The 20,322-nt window shown below is 39.1% G+C and overlaps 2 protein-coding genes across 3 annotated transcripts in view; both read left to right on the top strand.

The window, feature by feature from the left end:
- C3H6orf89 (chromosome 3 C6orf89 homolog) overlaps positions 1-13,541 on the top strand; it is a 29,984-nt gene extending 16,443 nt beyond the window's left edge. Inside the window, exons 4-8 of one of the 2 annotated variants that reach the window (XM_058176077.1) lie at positions 1,217-1,371; positions 1,470-1,609; positions 4,777-4,903; positions 5,796-5,919; positions 8,732-13,541. In XM_058176077.1, the coding sequence (XP_058032060.1) occupies positions 1,217-1,371; positions 1,470-1,609; positions 4,777-4,903; positions 5,796-5,919; positions 8,732-8,817 (632 nt within the window). In that variant the 3' untranslated portion in view covers positions 8,818-13,541. The remainder of the gene's footprint in view (positions 1-1,216; positions 1,372-1,469; positions 1,610-4,776; positions 4,904-5,795; positions 5,920-8,731) is intronic. The other variant, XM_058176076.1, reaches the window with a different exon arrangement.
- The window catches only part of RAB44 (RAB44, member RAS oncogene family), a 123,978-nt gene that overhangs the window by 59,565 nt on the left and 44,091 nt on the right, over positions 1-20,322 (top strand). The gene's annotated exons all lie outside the window — the stretch shown is intronic.

The raw sequence follows: 20,322 nt of genomic DNA, 5'->3' as shown, positions 1-20,322 counted from the left end.
AATTGAAATACGTAGTTTAAATTATAGCCAAACAAACCAAATAAAAATTTTGAAACAGTTTTCGGAGATTAACAGTTCAGAAACAATTTAATGGTTTCTTTTATTTCCATTGTTTGGCCCTAGCATTTCTATTACTTAGACTGTAATAGAAATTGCAACAGAGACTGAAATTTGTCATAGAAGATAAGTCTTTAGACACTTGCTATCCATAGCCTTGTTAAATAGTTTTCCTAATCTCTTTTTTTTTAAAGCTATGTATGATGAATAGAAAAGACAAGTCTTTTTCAGAAAGGCATAATGAAACTCTTTTGAAAAATATTATCTTTCAGCGAAATGCAAGGTTAGGATCAGCTATCCTTTTGAAACAATTTTAATGTCTCTTTTCCAAACAAATCATTTTATGATTGTTTTAGCATATATCCAGTAGTAGTACATCAATAATTCAGATTAACAAACTGGAAAGAATTGGCTATTGTGATGTTATGATGTGAGAGAAGAAATCTTTCCCCAAAGAATAATAGGCTTCTTTCCTTTCTCTTCTTAAATATAGTTCTGGATATTATTAATATCTTCTTGCAAAAGGATAATAGATCCATATAGGAAATAATTTGCCTAATATGCAAAGAGGTCCGTGCTGAATGAGTTACTTAAGTACTCTGCTATTAACAAAACATTGGACCATTAAAAGATAAAACCTTATTTATCTTGGGTTGTTGTGCAGTATCACAACAAGGCCACTTGAGCTAAGCCGCTTTAATCAAATGAAAGGATTTCTCCAAAGAATTGTTAAGTGTTGTAATTTCATTGTACTGGTGTAATTATTATTGCTCTAATCAAATTGATTAGGAATAGCCATAATGCCTAAATGTGTTTTGCATGTAGTTAAGCTACACTCTTCAGTTTTACAATTGATTATCAAAAATGTAAGTATTTATCTGTCTTAATCATGGATCCAACATTATCAGATGTTACCAAGTTCCAAGAGTTTCTGGAAAGTAGACTGTGAAATATGGGACCTGGGCTATTTCTGATGTGGCCCATATTGAGTTTAAAAGTTTTTTCCTTTATGAATTAGCCTTGGAAATTTTCAGTAATCACTTAATATTCCACAGTAGGTTTAGAGATGAACTGCTAATGATTGGAATTGGTTGCTATTTGCCTAAAATTGAAATTTTGAATGAAGTTCATACATCTCTTCTCTCCTTCCTTTCCAAAGAATGTCCAGAGTGGTGGGGCTTAGACTGTAGACGGAATATGTCTCTAACTGCCAAGTGTTCTTGCTGCTGCTCCATGAAAACTCTTGTTGCTCCAGTTGACATCACGCAGCTATCGGACGTCGGGCAACTACAAGGGCAGCCTCTCTTGATCAAGGTAACTTAATAGTATGGCGGGACCTGGCAGATGGTGGAAAACCTCTTGGACATATGAAGTGACTTTTAATAAATGCAATGTCATCCTTTTCTCATCAGACAGGACAGTATCGTTCTTTTGCTGAAATGAAACATTTTCAGTCCCTCTATCCCGAATTGACAAATTTTGTGATACAAGAGGAGGCAGCTGAGTTATGGAGCAGCCCTTCCAAGCAGCAACCTCCATTTCCTCTTTTCTGGTGAGTTTGAGCTGTTAGAGGTCCCCCGCCTCTCTAAGCACTAGCTCAACAGTAGCCCCAGCTGACATTCAGTGATGCAACTTTCAGGAGCCTTGAAGAGCAAGGAGTAGGGATGAGGTGCAGCACTAGAAAAGAGGTACGGTTACTATCCCCATAATTTTCTTCTTTCTTCTTTGAATTATCTTTCTTGATTGAAATGGGGAAGTGGTCCTGTCAATATGCTGATTTAAAAAAAAGGGGGGGGGAATTGAATCACATACTAGTAGTAGGCTATGAAACTCAACAACATGATTGTTTCCTCTTATTCTGGAAAATCTCATACTTTAGAGGCTATACTAAGTTTATGTGGCCGCTAAGAGCTATTATATTATATATAACACTTGCTTTTGATCTTTTGGATTGGAGGTGACTGTGAAGCCTGTAAACTGCACTATGGCAGCATGCCCAACTAGGGAGGGATAGTGGATTGTGTTCTGTGTAGATTGGAGGCTGTGCAAAAACTTTTGACTCCTGTTTACAACATAGATCACTGCTACCTTACCAATAGGTTCCAGTAAACATTTACTGCACTGTTTAAATCATTTCAGGATTCAAGTCTGTCAAAGAAATACGAAAATTCTGGAAACTTTGAAAAAAACCCTCTATTTTTTAAAAGGAATTTTTAGAGAAATTAAAATATATGCAGCGCTAAATTCTTAATATTTGTTGTAACTATGAAGTGAGGTTGTACAAAGTGTTCTGTGCATGGAACAACTGGTTTGGGATGGTCAGTGCACAGACAAAATATACAAGATTTTGGATGTTCCTTCCATACAGAATGCTGAATGGGGTTGTTTTATTCTGGCAGAAGCTGGAAAGTGACTGTACTAGATAAAAAACGTTTTGTGTGCTCTGCTCTATTTTGATTGCTATGACTAAATGTTGTCTTTTCAATCAATTTTGAATTCTAATAACTGGAAAGTTGCTATCATTATTGTAGTTTTGCAGATACTTCTTTGAGGAACCTGTGGGTGCGTGGGTTGGTTGGTTGGTTGGTTGGTTGGTTATTTATTTATTTATTTATTTATTTATTTATTTATTTATTTATTTATTCATTCATTCATTCATTCATTCATTCATTCATTCATTCATTTTTATGTTGCCCATCTTTCTTACAAGGCGAATCTGGGTGGCTTGCAGGTTATAAAACAAGTAAAAGTAGTTGAAAGATTAAAAGATTAAAACAACACAGAGTTAAAATATTAGAAGAACTAAGAACCGGATGGGATACGGATGAGACGTTCCTACTCCATTAGCCAGATACTGAAAGTGCCATTTAAAAAAAACAAACATGTGGAGAAAAAAAAAGAGTAAGGAATCAAGATGCAGCATATGCATTTTGCCAAAAGAAATGTTATTTAATCGTAGGGTTGTGTACTCTTGAAAATGATGTGGAAAAATGTGTGGGACATCTACAGACACTGCACCTGTCCACAAGCTTCCCAAAAGTTGCTACTGTTTTAAATATTGCTTTACTTAATCAATTATTTCAAGAGCAACATATTTTTTTCAAGCTTGGATAGAAGTTTGTAAAAGGACATAGCTTCTTTAGCTGATGTCAGAGAAGTACTGTACTTGTGCTCAGGGGTTTCTCTCTCTCTCTCTGTCCCCCCCCCCTCTGAGTATGTGTGTTTGTGTAGATGTGACCTGTGATTGCATATGGCTGCCATTTTTAAATTCCCCCTTTGTTCCCATATAAAACTAAAGTAGTTTTTCCAAATAATTTGCAAATTGTGCACAGAGCTATTAATTACTGGACTACTATTCATTGGCAGGTTCAAAAATTGAATTTTTTTGAATTTTTATGGGCTTTTGAAAACCGAAGGCACATATTACAAGCTTATGTAATATTTTACATATTAGTATGTTTCTTGATTTCATGTGACAGTTTTCAATCAGCATCATTTTTAACATAATCATGTTACATAATCATGTAGAATTTCAAATGAAATATTTCAACCTTTCTTCCTCACCCCCCAATTTTTCTGAAAACAACAAAAAGTTCTTGAAAAAGGAAAAGGGATATTCCTTCTCTGAATTTCCATTTCCCCCGTAGGTTTTACATCTTTAATCTGCCCTTGAGTGCATTTATTTTATTGTTTCCATTCTACAAAGTGTCCCTTTATATAGTTTATTAACCCAAAGCTGGAGTTTTCATTTTCCCCCCCAGTGGTGGAACCTCTTAATTTTTTTTAAAAGTTGTAGAATCTTAATCAAAAGGCAGAGTTCTACAGATAAAAGATTGACTGCATTCAATCTCCCCCCCCACTTTAATTCCTCCATCAAGTTCTTGCAGGATCCTAAATTCCACTGAATACAGCTGAGAAGCCTTTTGCAAATCTGTGCTTATTTGAAAGTTCAGCTGAAAGTTAAATTCCTTGTTACCTTGTACAACAGGTTTTTCCCTTCATATTTTTGAATCTTCCAGTGGACATGCTCTCTGGCAATGGGTTGGAAGAACGTGATGTTTTGCATAAATATTGCAGGATCGTAATGGTTGATGCTTTGAGTCATATCTGGGCATTCCCTATTTGTGAAATACAGTGTTCCCTATCATCCAGTGCTGTATTTTTTTTATGAACTTATGATGGACAGTTTGGGTGCACAGTATCTCAGTATGAATCATGACAAGTCTCCACACTGGGATTTCTCATGTTTCCCTGCCCTCCATTTTCCTAGAATGATGAGTAAGTTAGGATTCCCAAAGTCTTTCCCATGTGGCTTTGGTTAATGCTGGACTAGGTGACGCCTTTCTTTGTTTTACTTCTTCAGAATTTAATTTGATAATAAGCGTGAATTTTTTCCCCTCTTCAGACAGAAACTTTAAGCTTATATCTGATCTTAGATAATACCGGTCTCCTGATTCCTTGCCTATATTATTTTCTTGGAGAATGTAGATTATCTAAAGTTAGCTAAAGATTTCTAATCCAAATGCTCATATCACCACATTGACATCTGATTTGTGTGTGACTGTGCATGTGTTTTCGTGACATATATGTTAAATTAAGCCAGATATAGGTAGCCCTTTAGGATTGCAAACAATGACTGTATTGAAGTGGTTTAGAATTCAGTAGCAATGCCATTGTGAGGTGCCTGCTTTTTTTCTTATTCTCTAAAATGTCCCATAGGCAAACCCCTCAGAATAAATCTCAGATTCTGCAAGAGATTTTTCCCATCTTCTCTTCGCTGCTGTTTCCAAAGGACATTTCTCTAAAAAGCTGTTTCCTCATCCACCATCCACGACTTCAAGATAAGGTTGGTGTGTTTAGTGTTAAAATATTTCTGTACTTCTTTTTACATTTACACCAGGAACTGAAAAAGAATGACTTTTTCTAAAAGCATTTGTATTCTGTATTTATGTTTAAAAGGCTCTGATCATGGTTTATGCAGTAGAAAAACTAAAAGGCCTCATGCTCTCAGATGAAGAAACAAAAAAAGAAAGATATGGAGAGAAAAAGGAAACATGTTCTTAGTGCTAACATTATTCTAAAAGGGTTGATTGGGAAGAAAATGGTTGCCCAGAGAGGGCAGAAGATGTTGTCACCTTCAGGGCAGATAGTTCTGTTCTTCTTTCTCACAAAACTGTTACTTATCCTGTCCTCTGTGAAGAGAGAGGAATAGTCTTTAGTCCAGTTGGTTATAGCAATAGGAAGAAGAAGATTCCAGTGTTGGGCTGCTCTTTTTTTTGTGAGGCAAGTGATTGAAAACGAACAAACATAACTGAAACCCAACAAATAGCCAGCTCTTCAAGAGAGGTGTAATGTTGCTGAGCATTTGTTGCTTCTATTCACACCTATCAAGATAAGCAATGGGGTGACATATTTGTGTGTGGCAATACTATATGTATTGCCACATACATATAGAAAAGGGATAGTGCTCTGATTGCAACATTGTAACCTGCCATTTTGCAGATTTTGCTATGCCAATGTCACTGGGTAGCATCAAGCTTTAGATCTGCTTGGTTGACAAGATCCTTGAGAGATGGTTATGGGGTCCTACTTCTTTTGGCTCTGGTTTGAAGTTGCAGAGGAGCTCTAGAGAAGAAACCATTATCTATGCCTTCAATTTCTTTGAATTCAATTCAGTAAAACTATAAAGGGTTCTAGGTGATAATAAAATGAACAGTCCTTCTTTTTTTATTTTTCAGACATACAGACTGCAGAACACCTTTGTGGTAGGAAGTGGTCAACTCAACTTATATGTTATTCCATCTCTCTTGTGCAGAGAACACTGCAAGACATTGATGGTAGAGCTGGAAGCTGGAGATATTGGTGAGAATTGATACAGCAATGCGAGTTTATCCTACAAACAGCAACTAGCTGCAACAAACTCACTGCTGGGGGAAAAAAGCAAGGCCTGACTTGTAGCTCCTGACATTTTGCCCTACTAAATGCTTTAAGTTTTGTAATGCAGTAATAGAGAAAATATATTCCACACCCTATCTATTGGGAAAAAACCATGAACTCTGTATACACTATGTGGTCTTCTAAATTGGCTTTCTACCCTAGAAAACTGCATTTGGCATTATAGGAAGTTTGTGTTGAGTCTATTGCAGCAGCCAAAAGTCAAAGTGCTGTTTATGGGAAGGCTACAATATAGTAAATAATGTTGCTTCATTGTTGTACAAGGCTAGGCCAGACCAAACTTGATTGATCACCACAGTTCAAAGAAAAGAATGCAGAACTGCTTATGTATAAACATTATATTGGAATATAGCAAGTCGGGCAGGCAAAGAGTGGGCAATCTTTTCAGGCAATGACCATCCATTCTTTTTTTAAAATTACATGAATTTTTATCCTCGAAATCTCATACAAGAATGTTGGGGTCTCATAGGTTTTGGGCCGAGTTGGGGTAAACTCATGCTCTCTAGAGGTGTCATGGACGTACTGGTGTTCGTAGAGTTTTGAAGTGGACTCTTGAGACTATTAGGTCTGTTTTATTTAGGCCACTTAATGAAATTGTTCCTATGAAGACATACGCTGAAGTAATTTTTTTTATATTTCCAAAGAAATCTTGCTTAAGCCTTAACAAATTGATTTTCTCTAAGCTATATCATATTGTTAAGGCCAGAACATATATATGGATAATTTACTTTATGTAAGATACTGGTGGGATTAGGACAATTCGGCACAGCCAACTCAGTGTGGCCAGCTCACTACCACCAAGTTGCCTCTGCCAACTCATTGTTGCCAAGTCATCGCAGGACAACTCACCATGGGAACAACTTGCCGGCAGCTAAAGGTAGAGCTGAGTGGGTGGGCAGAGATCAGAGCAGCAGCGACTGGGGGCTTCCCATCAGAGAGAGAGCCAGGCAGGTAAGTGAGCAGGTGGGCTGAGTGCAGAATGGCAGTAGCAATGGCTGGAGGCTTCCCATTTTCACATCCCCTGCTGCTGCCACTCGATAAGCTCTGGGCCTTTCAGAGTTTGGGGGATTTGGCAGCGGCAGCAGTATTTGGAGCAGTGGTGAAATGCTCCTGGTTTGCACCGGCTCGCCTGATTAGGTAGTGATGGCAGCTGCTGGTTCGGAGGACTGGTAGCAAAAACCCCTGACCCTGCCCCCACTGCCTCTGCAGAGCCGCACCATCAGCAGAGGTTTTTTTTTTTTACTTTTAAAAGTTTTTCTTCAGCCGAAACATGCCTTTAAAAGTAAAAAAAAAACACCTCTGATGATCGCGGGGCTGAGCAGAGATCATCAAAACCCTTTAAAAGTTTTTTTTAAAAAAACCTCTTCAGCCTAAGAGGAAAAAAGAAAAGAAAAAAACCCGAGGTTTTAAAAGCCTCTTCTGGCAATCCCAGAGGAGTTTCCTGATCCTCACAGGCTTTTAAACTCACTTTTTAACAGCCCCCACTTACAAGCGCCCCCACCCATGCCCAGCCAATTCCCCCTCCTCACTTACCTATAATTACTGCTCTTTCGGGCTGGCAACGGCATGCTTTCTTCAGCTGAAGAAAAAAAAAAGCTTGCTTTGACTTCCTGCTTTGCTGGCTGAGGAACTCTGGGATTTGAAGTCCACAATAAAATAAATTAAAATAAAATAATAATTATAATAAAATAATAAAATAAAATATTTGTACAGCTTTCTGACATTTGGTGTGTTTCTGTAGTGTTTCACTCACTCTAACTATACAAACACACAAAATCTCAGAAAGCTGTATGTGGCATTTTGTGTGTGTGTGTGTGTGCAAATGAGTTTTGTGTGTGTGTAAAGTGTGAAAGTTGGTTTTTGAGCTTTTTGTGGCTGTGTGAAGTGCAGTTGCTTGTACATTGTGTGTGAGTCAGTTGTGTTGTGTTGTGTTGTGTGTGTGTAAAGTGTGAAAGTTGGTTTTTGGTACCTCTTATTGTTTTGTATACTTTGTTTATTATTTTTATTATTTATTGTTATTGGCCATGCCTACCCAGTCATCTGACCACCAAGCCACGCCCACCAATTAAGCCACTCCCACAGAACCGGTAGGGCAAATTTTTAGATTTCACCCCTGGTTTGGAGCGTTCAGTGGTAGTGGGCATGGTAAGTGGGGGAGAGGTGTTGGAGGTTGGATAATGTCCCATTTTCACATCTCCCGCTGCTGCTGCTGCTGCTGCTGAACAGCCTGCGGTGGTGGAGTGTGTCAAACCGGGATGTGCCTGCCACCTCCTGGCTGCCCCCCACCCCCCTAAACGGCCTGAACACCGCTCATACCCTGAATTCTGAATGGCCTGGATCTTGGCGCAGCAGCAGTGGTGGGTGGGTGGGTGTGAAAATGGGAAGCCCCCAGCCATCACCACTATGCTCTTTCCACCTGCTTGCATGCCCACCCACCTGGCTCTCCCTCTGCTGGGAAACTTCCAGCTGCTGCCATCGCTCTCCACTCTGCTTTGTTGCTTGTTTGCCTGCCCTGCTCTCCCTTCAGCTGCCCTCACCGAGCTGCCCCATGCTGAACTGGCCATGATGAGTTCTCCCATTCTGGACACTGGCAAGGAAGCTTGTTGAAGTACTTGCATACCATGGAAATAGAATGATGGGATGTTTCAGAGCACTATCACCTCCAATAGCATCCAATAATAAATCATAATAATCTGGTGTTATTGTTTTTCTTCCAAAGGTTTTACAAATGTAAATTATTGGACAACAAGTTTTAATTCCCGAGGATCTGAACCCGTTGTCGTTTGTGATGGATCTGCCAGTTGAAAACTCAATGTGTAAGACCGCAATATCACAAAAGATATGGGGATGATGCCACTACGGTTCCTAGTGATAAGTTTTCCCTTCTGATCTGCAACGAAGAAAGCTGTGCACTTTTAAAAGAATATTTTATTCAAGGTCACTGGCTTGCCTTTTCAGATGTTTTGGTACAAACTGGAAGACCTCTTTCCTCTAGCTTTTTGTAGAGTTATTCTTGAAAGCTGACTGATGGATTTTGTGTGTGTGTGTGTGTGGGGGGGAAAGTTCTGTGAAGTACTCTTTGTGAACATTGTTCCTTTTGACACTGCAGAAGGAGTTGTCACAAAATATTTCTTTCCAGACATCCTGGAAGAGGTAACGTCAGAGCTGCTGATGAATCTGTCTCTGGATCATTGCTTTAAAAGAGCAAACTGCTAAAATATTGGATAGGCTGAGAAATTAAAAATCTCTCTTGAGAAAAGCATTTGCTCAGGTTCTTATCCTATGTTACAGTTTGAGTGCAGGAATTTGATCCACAGCTGCATTTTTTCTTTCACTGTATCGTGATGACACATCTTCAGAATATTCTTTCCAGTGAAAAAAGATCATGTCTTTCTACCTAAGAACACAGCAGGACTTTATGTAGTCATCACCAAACTGTGAGGTGGGGTTTATATGCTTGACAGAGAAAAGCATCCCGCAAATATATTTTTCCATCTCTTTTCATGAATGCTGAAATATGTATTCTTGACACTTTTCCCTGGACTAAGTCAGTAGAACACCAAATCCATTTCCCCCCCAAATGAGTAACAAGAGCCAAATTCGTTAGAGCAATGACTTGGTGAGCATCCTCTTCTGAAAATTAAGCATTTGGAGAGGGTCTGAGTTGGACATTTCAAATTAGTTACCATTTTAATTTGTTATCATGGTTGAATTGAGCTTGGGAAAGTATTTCTTGAAAGCATTTTCTAAAATTTTGGTTTGAATGTCTCCAGAATTTTTTAAAATTGAGACAGAAAGTTTGTGGGCAGAGTTGCAAGGTGAAATGTGTGCCATGAATATGTTTGCCATTCTCTACAAGCATTAATTGTATTTTCTCTTTCATTAGCACTGTCAATGTTTGATTCTTGGTTGCCTTCCAGGTTTTTGCATTTCCTCATGGTTCTTGTGAACTCATCTATCTAATATCTTTAGAGGGGAATATTTTCCAGCACTGAAACTGTAGAGGTGTTTCCCTTGAGTGAATCTTTAGGTTCCTGTTATGCTAAGATAATTTGCAGATGTGTCAGGCTGAAGCCGGGCCAGCAATGGGGCTAGTGCGCATATTTGTACAAGTTTATATGCTTTGGGGGGATTCTTTTATTAAAATGTAATAAAATAAGAAGCAGAATTGCATGAATTTGTAAAGAAAACAGTTTTAAACATTGGACTAGAATAATATCTTTGTTTTTAGAATCTTTGGTTTAATTATTAATTGTTAAGCAGAGTAACAGATAAAGGAGCCTGTCAGGATCATGATCCTATTCTCATGGCATAGTGCAAATAGACAAATTTTGTTTATTTCCTTCTGTTTCTCAAACATGCATAACTAATTGGGGTATTGAGGGATTAAATTATGATAATGAAATTAGTTTTATGGATGGTTAAAGGATTTGTGAATAAATAAATGATAGGACTATGAAACTTAAACTTTTAGAAGGTGGGAACTTAATCTTCATCACTGATGTTTATTCTGCATACTTAAGTTTTTTATCTTCTTTTAAAATAGAAATTTCACACATTATAATGTCACAAAAGAAATCTTTGTAATCTGGGCTAAGTATTTTACTTAAGACATATGAGTGTGTGCGTGTGTATGCGTGATGATAGCTATAGAAGTGGCAAATGTGTTGTTTGGTTTTTCATTAATATTTTCTATATCATTTTATATGAGAATAAGCTCCATTAAGTTTGATGGCACTTGCTTCTCAGAAGGCATGTATAGGTTATAGATGAAAAACCTCACTGTATCCTAAGTAGAATTTCTTACTTGACATCTGTATTGGGTGGGTTTTTTTTAAAATGAAAAAGCTAGAAGGTTTCTAAATTCTTTTTCATTCATTCTTTTATCAAGGTTAAATATAGACCTATCTATCCAGAGACTATTGCTCGCTTTGAACTGCATGTTGGTCATATTTTTAATTTTTATACAAATAATTTAAAAGAAAAAAAAAAGCCAAAGCATTTTGGATGACAAAGACCACTTAAATCTACAAAGTTATAGAAAGTTGTTTCTGCTTTGGTAGTGAAATATGTAGGTATATTTAACAGATTTATGTCAGTGATGCTCACTGTTTAATAATGTGCTGGAGGGCAGGGAATTGATGTCAGTCTAAAGGTCTCTGGATAACAATTTTTTAAAAGTACAAATATTTCCATAAAATGGTTTGTTTGTTTTCTGTCTCTCTCAAATACAAACCGGGATATTGTTAGCATGTTGGACAGGGGATAATGTATCTATCCTACATTTGGACTCTGGTTTTCCACGTGTAGTTTTGTCTTTGGTTTGGCTTTCAGATCTGGGTTTAGGAGGTGCTGTGCATATGTCCAAGTCTCATTCCCTCTGGAGTTTACATCATTTGTTTTCAAACTTCCAGTACATTTTCTCCTCCTTTTCTACAAGCTGCAAGGAATTAAAAGCAGAAGTAATTGCTCAAGAGGAATCCGAGATCCAAGTTCTCTGCTTTTTAGCTGATTAAGAGCATTTACTTAGATAAGATCCTCAGTTGTTTCATTTGGAATGCATGCTACTATTGGAAGGCACCAGGCAGGCGGAGACTGTCACATAACATATGGCAATGAATGAATACATATATATTCATTATTGTTATGTTTTCAGCACTTTTTGCCACCCTGTCGCATGATATTGATAGATTATTTTTTGGGAAGGGGCATAAAATGCTTTAGATTTCCTGTCTGATATTCACTGTATATATTGGTCGATCTGTTCTTTGCTTCTTTTGGAGAAACAACCTAGCTGCTGTGTTGTGCTGCAGCACTTATAAAACTTAGACATTACATCCTTGTAGGTACAGTCCTAAACTAGCATTGGTAGTTTGTTTCTCGGTTAGGTTCAATGGCCAAGATGCAGATTTTTGTTTGCTAACCACAGAGCAGTGAATGAAATATTTGTCTTTGGGCAATCTGCATTGAATTGATGAACTGGAATGATATAATGAGCAGCATTTACTGAAGCTTACCCGGCTGCCCATTCATATCTATGGATAGTTGGGATTCAGGTCACTACGGTTTTCCTCCTAGATTTCAGTTTTTAAACCTCAGGACCAAGGTATATATAATAAGTGCAAACAAGCTTTATAAAATTTTGTAAACAATTTCAGGGAAATCATAAAGGGGTTTCTTTTGCACACAGTAGAAATTGCAGATACAGGTAGTCCTTGACTTATGACTAATTGCTTGAAATTATGACAACCCCCTCCCCAACCTATGTGCCCATTTTTGAAGTTACAATGGCTGCATGCCTACATACTCTGCGATCCCATGATTGCATATTGAGCACGTGGCAGCCAGGTCGCCTTTACAGCCATTTGCAGCATCCCATGGTCATTTGACTACAGTTTACTATGTTTTTTGCTGGTTTCTGGCTTTTATTTCCAGTTTCTGGCAAAAGCCACCCATTGGGGAAAATTGATTCACTTAATGACTGCTGCATTTGCTTAATGAGTGCCACAAAAAATAACAACAAATTGGTCTAGTCATGTTGATGTTTTGATTTATGACTTCAATGACTTATATCTGTAATTCCAGGCTTAATTACACTCTTAAGTTGAGAACTACCTGTGATTATTCATATTTATAGGAGAGTTGTGTGTTTGAAAATAATGGCAATTTAAAAATTTATAACTTTGGCAGAGTATATGGTATAAGTTAGGGGTGCGCAGTTAGGTCTCCCTGGAGCCACTGTTTGCCTACAAAGACAAAATCTTCACCCAAAATTCAGCTACTTTTGAATGGAAGGCATTTATATCTCAGAATATTTCTGAGTTTTTTTTGTTTCATTGATTTGGGAAATGTTCAGCTTAACAAAGCCTGGAAGGGATGGTTTTTTAGAGAAACGAAATTATCTGCTCTTTTACCGACTAAGGGAAATACTCGACTTTCTTGTTTTGAATTGTTTTAATATTATTTGTTCATGCACAGAATAGTGATAATGCGTCTCATTGCTATCTTATACAGTATATTATAAAGACTAAGGGTTGCCTGGGAAATAGTTGTTTGTGTGTGCATATTGAATACCCATATAGTCCAAATTATGGAACTTTTCATATAAATGAATGTAAATATGCAATACATGCAGAGTTTTATGAACAATTATAAAGTAATATATTGCAACTTTTTGTAAATATTGGGAAATGGTTGTAAAGAGTGTAAATAAATCAGATTTATATGTTGAAAGTAGAGGTCAATTTTTACTTTTACTTTTTACTGCAATTAAATATAATTGTTGATGCACTTTGTCCCATATGGCTTTTTTCCTTTGTTAAATAAATAATGTTCTATCAAAAGCCTCTGTATCTATGCTGTATTGTGAAGTATTTAAATTGGCATGGGGGAGTATGTTTTAGCAATATGCCATCTGCCAAGAAGGGAAAACAAAACAATTTAATTGCCAAAGAAATATGCTTACAGTATACTCCCATACACACACACAACTTATATATAGGTTATTTCATTGCCTAATTTTGACTACAACATTTGTGATTCTGTGATTTTTTGAATGAAGAGGGGGTTAGAAAAAGGAAGAGGAACATCTATTATGGACTCCTGGAAGTGAAGGATATTTCCAGGAAAAATATGGTTTCCAAAGCATGGGTGTCTTTGGGGAAGAAATTTTGGAAATAGAAGGCAGATAACATCCATCTTGACATCACTGACATTTTAATGCAAGAATTAGAGATGATGAGAAGAAATCAATATATATCAACTGAGCTATTTATTTTATTCACCTCTTGAAATGTACAGTATAAGGTATTAATACCATATTTCCCCGAAAATAAGACCCACCCTGAAAACAAGCCCTACCCTGATTTTTTGGGGTGGGCCTAATGTAAGCCCTACCCCAAAAATAAGCCCAGGGGATGGGCTTGGATGGAAGTCAGAGCGCAGAGGCAGAGGCAGGGGGGACATGCTGTGCAGCTGCCTTGCTCACAGAAGGCTTGCAGAAGGTTTGTGCAGTGGCACCGACAGCAGGCAGAGGCCTGGGAGGGGGGAGTGCACCTGCACAACAAGCCAAGAAACTGGGATGGAGTGGGTGGAGTGTTGGGATCTCCATACCTCTGCCTCCATCCGGCTCCACTGTATACATTTTTCGCCCACAGGCTTGCAAATGGGATGCTTTGAAATGGAGCTAACTGCTCCATTTCAAAGTATCCCATTTGCAAGCAGATAAAGCGTTGAGTCTCCCTGTTCTGTCCCCCCTCGCCTCCGTCCGAGTGATGGCTTAATTAGCCGGCACTATCAGCTCTGGCAGCAAACTAGCGAGCGTCTGCCAAGTGTCTCTATTATCTCCCTCGATGCCGATGAGTCACCCAGGAACAAACAGTACTTCAGCTCTTAGTTAATCAGTTGATTTGCCTGCTATGAAGAGGCAGAGCTCTCTTGCTGCCTTTATATCCTGTGGGGTGTGGCTCCATGACTCAGCACTTCCTAGGCCTGCCCCACCCCTGCTTCTGTTGCTCCCGCCTCTCCTGCCTACGAAACCTAGGATCCAGCCAGGCCTGATTGCCATCAGTTGGGTCTGGAGGCGTAGCCTTGGGCGGGGGGGGGGGAAAGAGTCAGGGGACGGAGGCCTCGTTATCTCTTCCACCTGGCCTGCCTCTGGCTCCTGGAGCTGAGCCAGGGAAGCCGGTGCTCCCGAGGTAAGTCCTGATGGCCCTTCCCCCTCACTTTCCAAGTCACTTTCTGGCAAGACGCCCGGCTCGGGGGGCGCAGACACAACACTCCCTCATTTCTCTGTCTTGGCAAAAAGTCTTTGGGTACCTATGGGGCATTTGGGAATGGAGTGTTTTGCCTGGCTGTGTCGCTCGGCCTCCTGCTCTGGTGCTGCACTAGCGCCGGAAGTGAGCTGGTGACCACATGGGCTCCTGCTGCATATGGCTATTGGTGTTGCCACTGCCAGGCAGTTGTTGGGGTGTGGTGCCATGGGGGCCCTGAGGTAAGCCGGTGTGTACGTCGAGCAGCTCCACACCCCCATCTTGCAGTGGTGGCTTTCAAAAAAATTAAGCCACCCCTGAAAATAAGACCCAGTGCTTATTTCCGGGCCCAAAAGAAAATAAGGCAGGGTCTTATTTTCAGGGAAACACAGTAGTATTGGACTCCCAGCAAATTTTAAAATATAAAATATGTTTTCAAATGCTGTGAAATGAGTAAGTGAACTGAAAACTCTGATATTTTTAAAAAACGACCCTAATTTTATAAGTCTTTACAAATTTACAGTCACATTGAGCTGTATCTGAGAAACTATGAGGATTCAATGCAAACTCTAGGACAATAGTGTATCCTTTTGTTGGTGTGCTACAAAGGCAAGATTATTACATTTAGATCCAACTAAGATTTTTAATCAAATTGATCTCGTGACAGTGGTTACGCTAATCTAAACAGAAAAGTTATGCAGTTTTATCATCACTAGATATTAATTGAGCATACATGAATATGCTTTCTCCCACATGGAACAAATGAACTTCATTGTAGCCTGAATTTTCAGTGCTAACCATTAAATTCATGTTATGAAAATGGACTAACATATTTTGTAAGCATCACTAAAATGGATAAGGCTAAGTACATGGAAACATCAGTGTGCGTTCACTTTCTAATCAATGAGGATTAAATTCTGTCTTGATCCCTGCCTGCTTCCAAATCTGAAGAAATAGTTGAACATCAATCACTACGTGTAATATTAAAATGTTGATCTTAATTGGAAGTCTAGTTCAGTATGAAATGACCTGATTCAGAGTTTCAGATAAAATATGTGTAGAACTTGGGGTATGAGAAAATTTCATGGAGAGATAAAGCTACTCTTGTTTACCTTTTCCACACTTTTCTAGAGACACTCAGTTTTGGTAACCAGAATACTCTGAGTCATGCATCAAATTCTATCTTATTTATTTGGAAGCAATCTAATGACACTATTTGGGATATGCCCTCATTGAAAGAGGGATGGGAAGGTTAACTTTCAGATTTGTCTAATGAGTAGGGTGTATAGAGCGACGCCTGTATCACATTTCATGCTTCTACATCATGTGTAGAAACACAGCAATCTTGATACTTCAGTAAGATCTGTTTTTATGTGGGTAATTTTTACATGGAACAATATTTACAGGCGAGTTCAAAGAATAGTTCATCTTTTAGGCAAGTGAATATTTTTACCACTTGACCATGTTAATCTCCTAAAACTATACCAAAAAGGTCATGTGACAACATTGGACAAAATTGCCATGTACATGGTTGAGGCCGCAGCTGCCTACTATGGTTCTTGGCATTCTTTTAAAATACCTGGCTTGAGTTGTCATTTTCTGGGATATTCTGAAATAATTGGATTACTGCTCTGAGCCAGCAGAACATTCATATATTCCTAATATGTTTTTATGCACAGGAATAAGGGCCTCATTGAAAGTCTGTCATCTTGGATCTTAGACGGCATTTTGTCAAAACTTAAATCATATGCGGGTGTTGTATAACTATATCTTTAGCAGATGTAACAAGTGTATTTTAGTCAGTCAGATCATATGTTCATGGCTAAAGCACTTAATAATGAGAGATAAATTCTTTATGCATTCATTTTAAGATTTATTTACAGGACCTTGTGTGTCCAATCACACTTGGCCAAAAAAAAATTCTATTCTATTCTATTCTAATATGGGTTAGTATGTGGGGTAAATGTAACCAATTATGCTGTATTCAATAAATGATAATTGAATCTAGCAAGCAACAAATGAAAATGTCCTGCCCTCTACTCAAAGCGAATGGAAATCTTAATTCACAACACAGAGGCATGCCTTCACTACATTTAAATATGGGATTTTAAAAACAAAATCTATTTTAATAAACCAGGGTGAAATGGGAAGGGAATTGGATTGTTAACATTATCCCATGTTGAAACTTTCGTATGAGAATTGCAAAACAAACATTAGTGAAGCAAAGAAAAATTCAAGATTCTTAAGGAAGAGGAACATATGGGACTTCTCATATGTTTGTTTAGATGCCTTAATGGAAATGGTCTGTGCTCACAAAAAGCTGCTAAGATGTGACTGGTCCAGAAAGGCTTTGGGGATAGATCGTAAAGTGGATCCCCTCCCTGCAGTAAGCGATTATTGCTGCTAGGACTGTTTCCTTGAAGTGTCAGATTAGAAATTTGAATTGTGCTTAATAAGCCAGATTTCCCTATAAAAATATAAAACTCCATATAAATCTGTAGTTTGAAGCTTATGTAGAGAAAGAAGCTTAACAAGCAAGCTATATATAGTGCATTAAACCACAGTTTGACATTGGGACATGTTTTTCAAGTTTTGAGGTAAAGGATGAAAGGAGGACTAGGTATAAGGATGGTGGGACAGTTTAAACCCCTCCTGATGAAGTCTCAACTCTGATAAGAGTTTGTGAGGTTAGATTATACCAGTGCAGGCACTTGAAATCACTTCAGTACTGACAAATGTAATTGGGTAAGGTGGTCTGTCGAATAACCTGGTCCTATGCCACAAAGGGCTTTAAAGGATGAAGGCATTATATTGAAGTAGATCTGGAAGCAAACTTGAGAGTAGAGCATCTTAGAATAATCCAATTGGGAGGTGACTAAGGCTTGAGTAATTGTGAATAAAGCTTCACAATTAAGGGATGGCATAACTGGCACACAACATGAAGGTATGCAAATGCCCCCTTACAGTGGTGGGTTGCCCCCAGTTTGGATCAGTTCTTGCGAACTGATAGTTAAACCGGGGCGGGGGGGAGGCTCTGCCCATCGACCCTGACATCATCAGGAAGCTTTTGCACATGCGCAGAAGTTTCTGTGCATGTGCAGAAGCAAGCGTGCATGCACGATCCCGCTGGGAACCGGTAGTAAAGGTAAGTAGAACCCACCCCTGCCCTCTTAGCCATGACAGCCACTTGCTCTTTGAACCCAGGAGGACCCTTGGATTGCATTCTGGGGCTGTTGGGGCCTGTACAACCTGAGCACCCAAGATGGCATCGTCCTAGAACTGACAGGTCTCCAAACTCAAAACCACTCAACTTTGCTAGGGTTCAACTAATGCCTATTGTTCTCCATCAGGCTTTTCACAGAGATGTATAATTGAGTATCATCATATACTCATTCCATGGTGATGGATGATCTCACCCAGCAGTCTTATGTAGCTGTTGAATCCTGTGGCACCCCACCTTGTAGAGGCCAGGGGTGAGATCTCTTCTCCCCAATCACCACTGACTGGAATTGACCCTGGAGAAAGGAGGTGAACTGGGAAACACAGTGCCACCCATTCCCAGTCCCTTGAACCAATCCAGAAGGATACTATGGTCAATGGTATTGAATGCAGCAGAGAGATCAAGTAGGACAAAGGTGGATGCACAACATCCATTCCACCCTCATCAGAGATCAATTAAAAGCATGACCAATGTTGTTTCCATCCCATACCAGGACTGAATCCTGACTGAAAGGGGATCTGGAAAATCCACTTCATCCAAGTTCCTCTCAAGTTTCTGTGCAACCACCTTCTCCACTACCTTCCCCAGAAAACAGGGGTTAGATAAAGATAAAAATTGTCCAGTATAGTGGGATCCACTGATGGCTTCTTGAGCTGGGAGCAAACCTCTTTAAGAGGTAACAAAAAATCAAACCCCTCAGTCAGGGAAGAGTTCACCAATGATAGAACCCATTCATATACCACTATCACCTCCCTGGGACAAGTTGACAGATTACAGGGGTTTCACAGTTTGATTGGCTTGGTGTTCAGTCCTCCAGACTGGGGTTGCTGCAGCACAATCTTTTTAATCCTTTTGGGATTGTACCTTCTTCATTTTGTTTTTGTTTTTTGCTTTCCCAGATGTTTGCGCACACAGACGCCTTCAGATTGCTTTCCCACATTCTCTGATGCTAACGTAGACCATTTCTCTACTCCTCACCCTTTTAATTGTCTCATTGTTGCTATGATGCCACAAGGATCAAACAAGGAACAGATTGTTTCTTCTTCTTGTACCTATTTCTATCATAGAAATTTTTGTATCAAGCCGAATTTCACAAATGCAAAAAGAGCGTTCTTTGGAATTGTGTAGCTTCATTCCAAAGTGCCTTCTTCACTGCAACTTAAAAATGTTAGATAACAAAAAAAATGGCAAGGGAAGTGTCTTGCAGCACTGTTGGGGGTGGGGCTGGGGGGTGCGGGAATGTAAGAGGAATATGCTTCACCATATCTGGGCAGAAATGATGCCCACTGGGAGATGTAAGGGTTGAATGGAGCAAGGACCTTCTAGAGCAGACAGGAAAACTTGTGGCAAAGAAAGTTTATTTACTTAACAGGCCATTGCTGGATCAACTGCAAGATTTAAAAACACACACCAGCTGCTGACTAGTGGAGAACAGATCATCAGTCCAGGATAAAATGGTTGCAGAGGACAGTGATCGGCCATGACAGGAAGGGATGCGCTAGGCATTGTAGCAACTATAAACCATCTACTTAGAAGGCTTAAAATGTTTAAGATGTTTTAAGATGGAAAACAGCAGTTTTGAAGTGGAGCAGGAGAGACTCCATTTGCAGTAGGCTGGGAGTCAGTGGAGGGGGACCGCCATCCTAGCAGTCGGCAAGTGGTGGGTGGCCCATTCTGGGTATGGGATAAGCCGAAAGAGCAGATCTGTCTTTGGTCAGGATGGAGAATCCAGGGTGGCCATCAAATACCTTAGTATTGCCGTGGGTCTGGTCTGGTTTGCTGGATCGCATAGTTGGGGTCGGAGAACTGAGATAGAGGTCATATCACAGCCCCCAGCTCGGTCCCCTCCCAATGTCTTGTGTGTTTTATGAGCCTGGCTGTACCCTTATTGGCCATTCTGCAGACTCTGTGTCTCCTCAGCCATTTATCTGCATTCTGACTTTTATGCTCACTAGAACTTAATACAAACATAAGCAAAGCCAGAAAGAGAAAAAGAACAACAATCCTGTCTCTCATTACAAAATGCAGATTCATGTTTCAGACTCCATCAAAGTCATAAAGCAATTCAAAATTATAGCAAAAACACTACATTGGCAAATACAGGAAAAACACAGAAATTCCTAACAGGACACATATTAAAACATCTTAACCATCTGGCTGTTTGAAATGTGTTTTGAGGGAGGGGAGTGAATTATAAAGAGGATTACAGTTTGTAGAAGTTATTCCATTCGTATTTACAATATGCACGTGGAGTTGGAGCTCAGTCCAAAATAAATTTACTTATATATTTTTATCCTGCCTTTATTATTTTTATAGGTAACTCAAGGCTGCAAACATACC

This window comes from Ahaetulla prasina, chromosome 3, assembly GCF_028640845.1.
Source record: "Ahaetulla prasina isolate Xishuangbanna chromosome 3, ASM2864084v1, whole genome shotgun sequence".
Taxonomy (NCBI): Eukaryota; Metazoa; Chordata; class Lepidosauria; order Squamata; family Colubridae; genus Ahaetulla; species Ahaetulla prasina.
The sequence above is the reverse complement of the archived record's forward strand: the minus strand, read 5'-3'. Positions and strand labels throughout refer to the sequence as shown.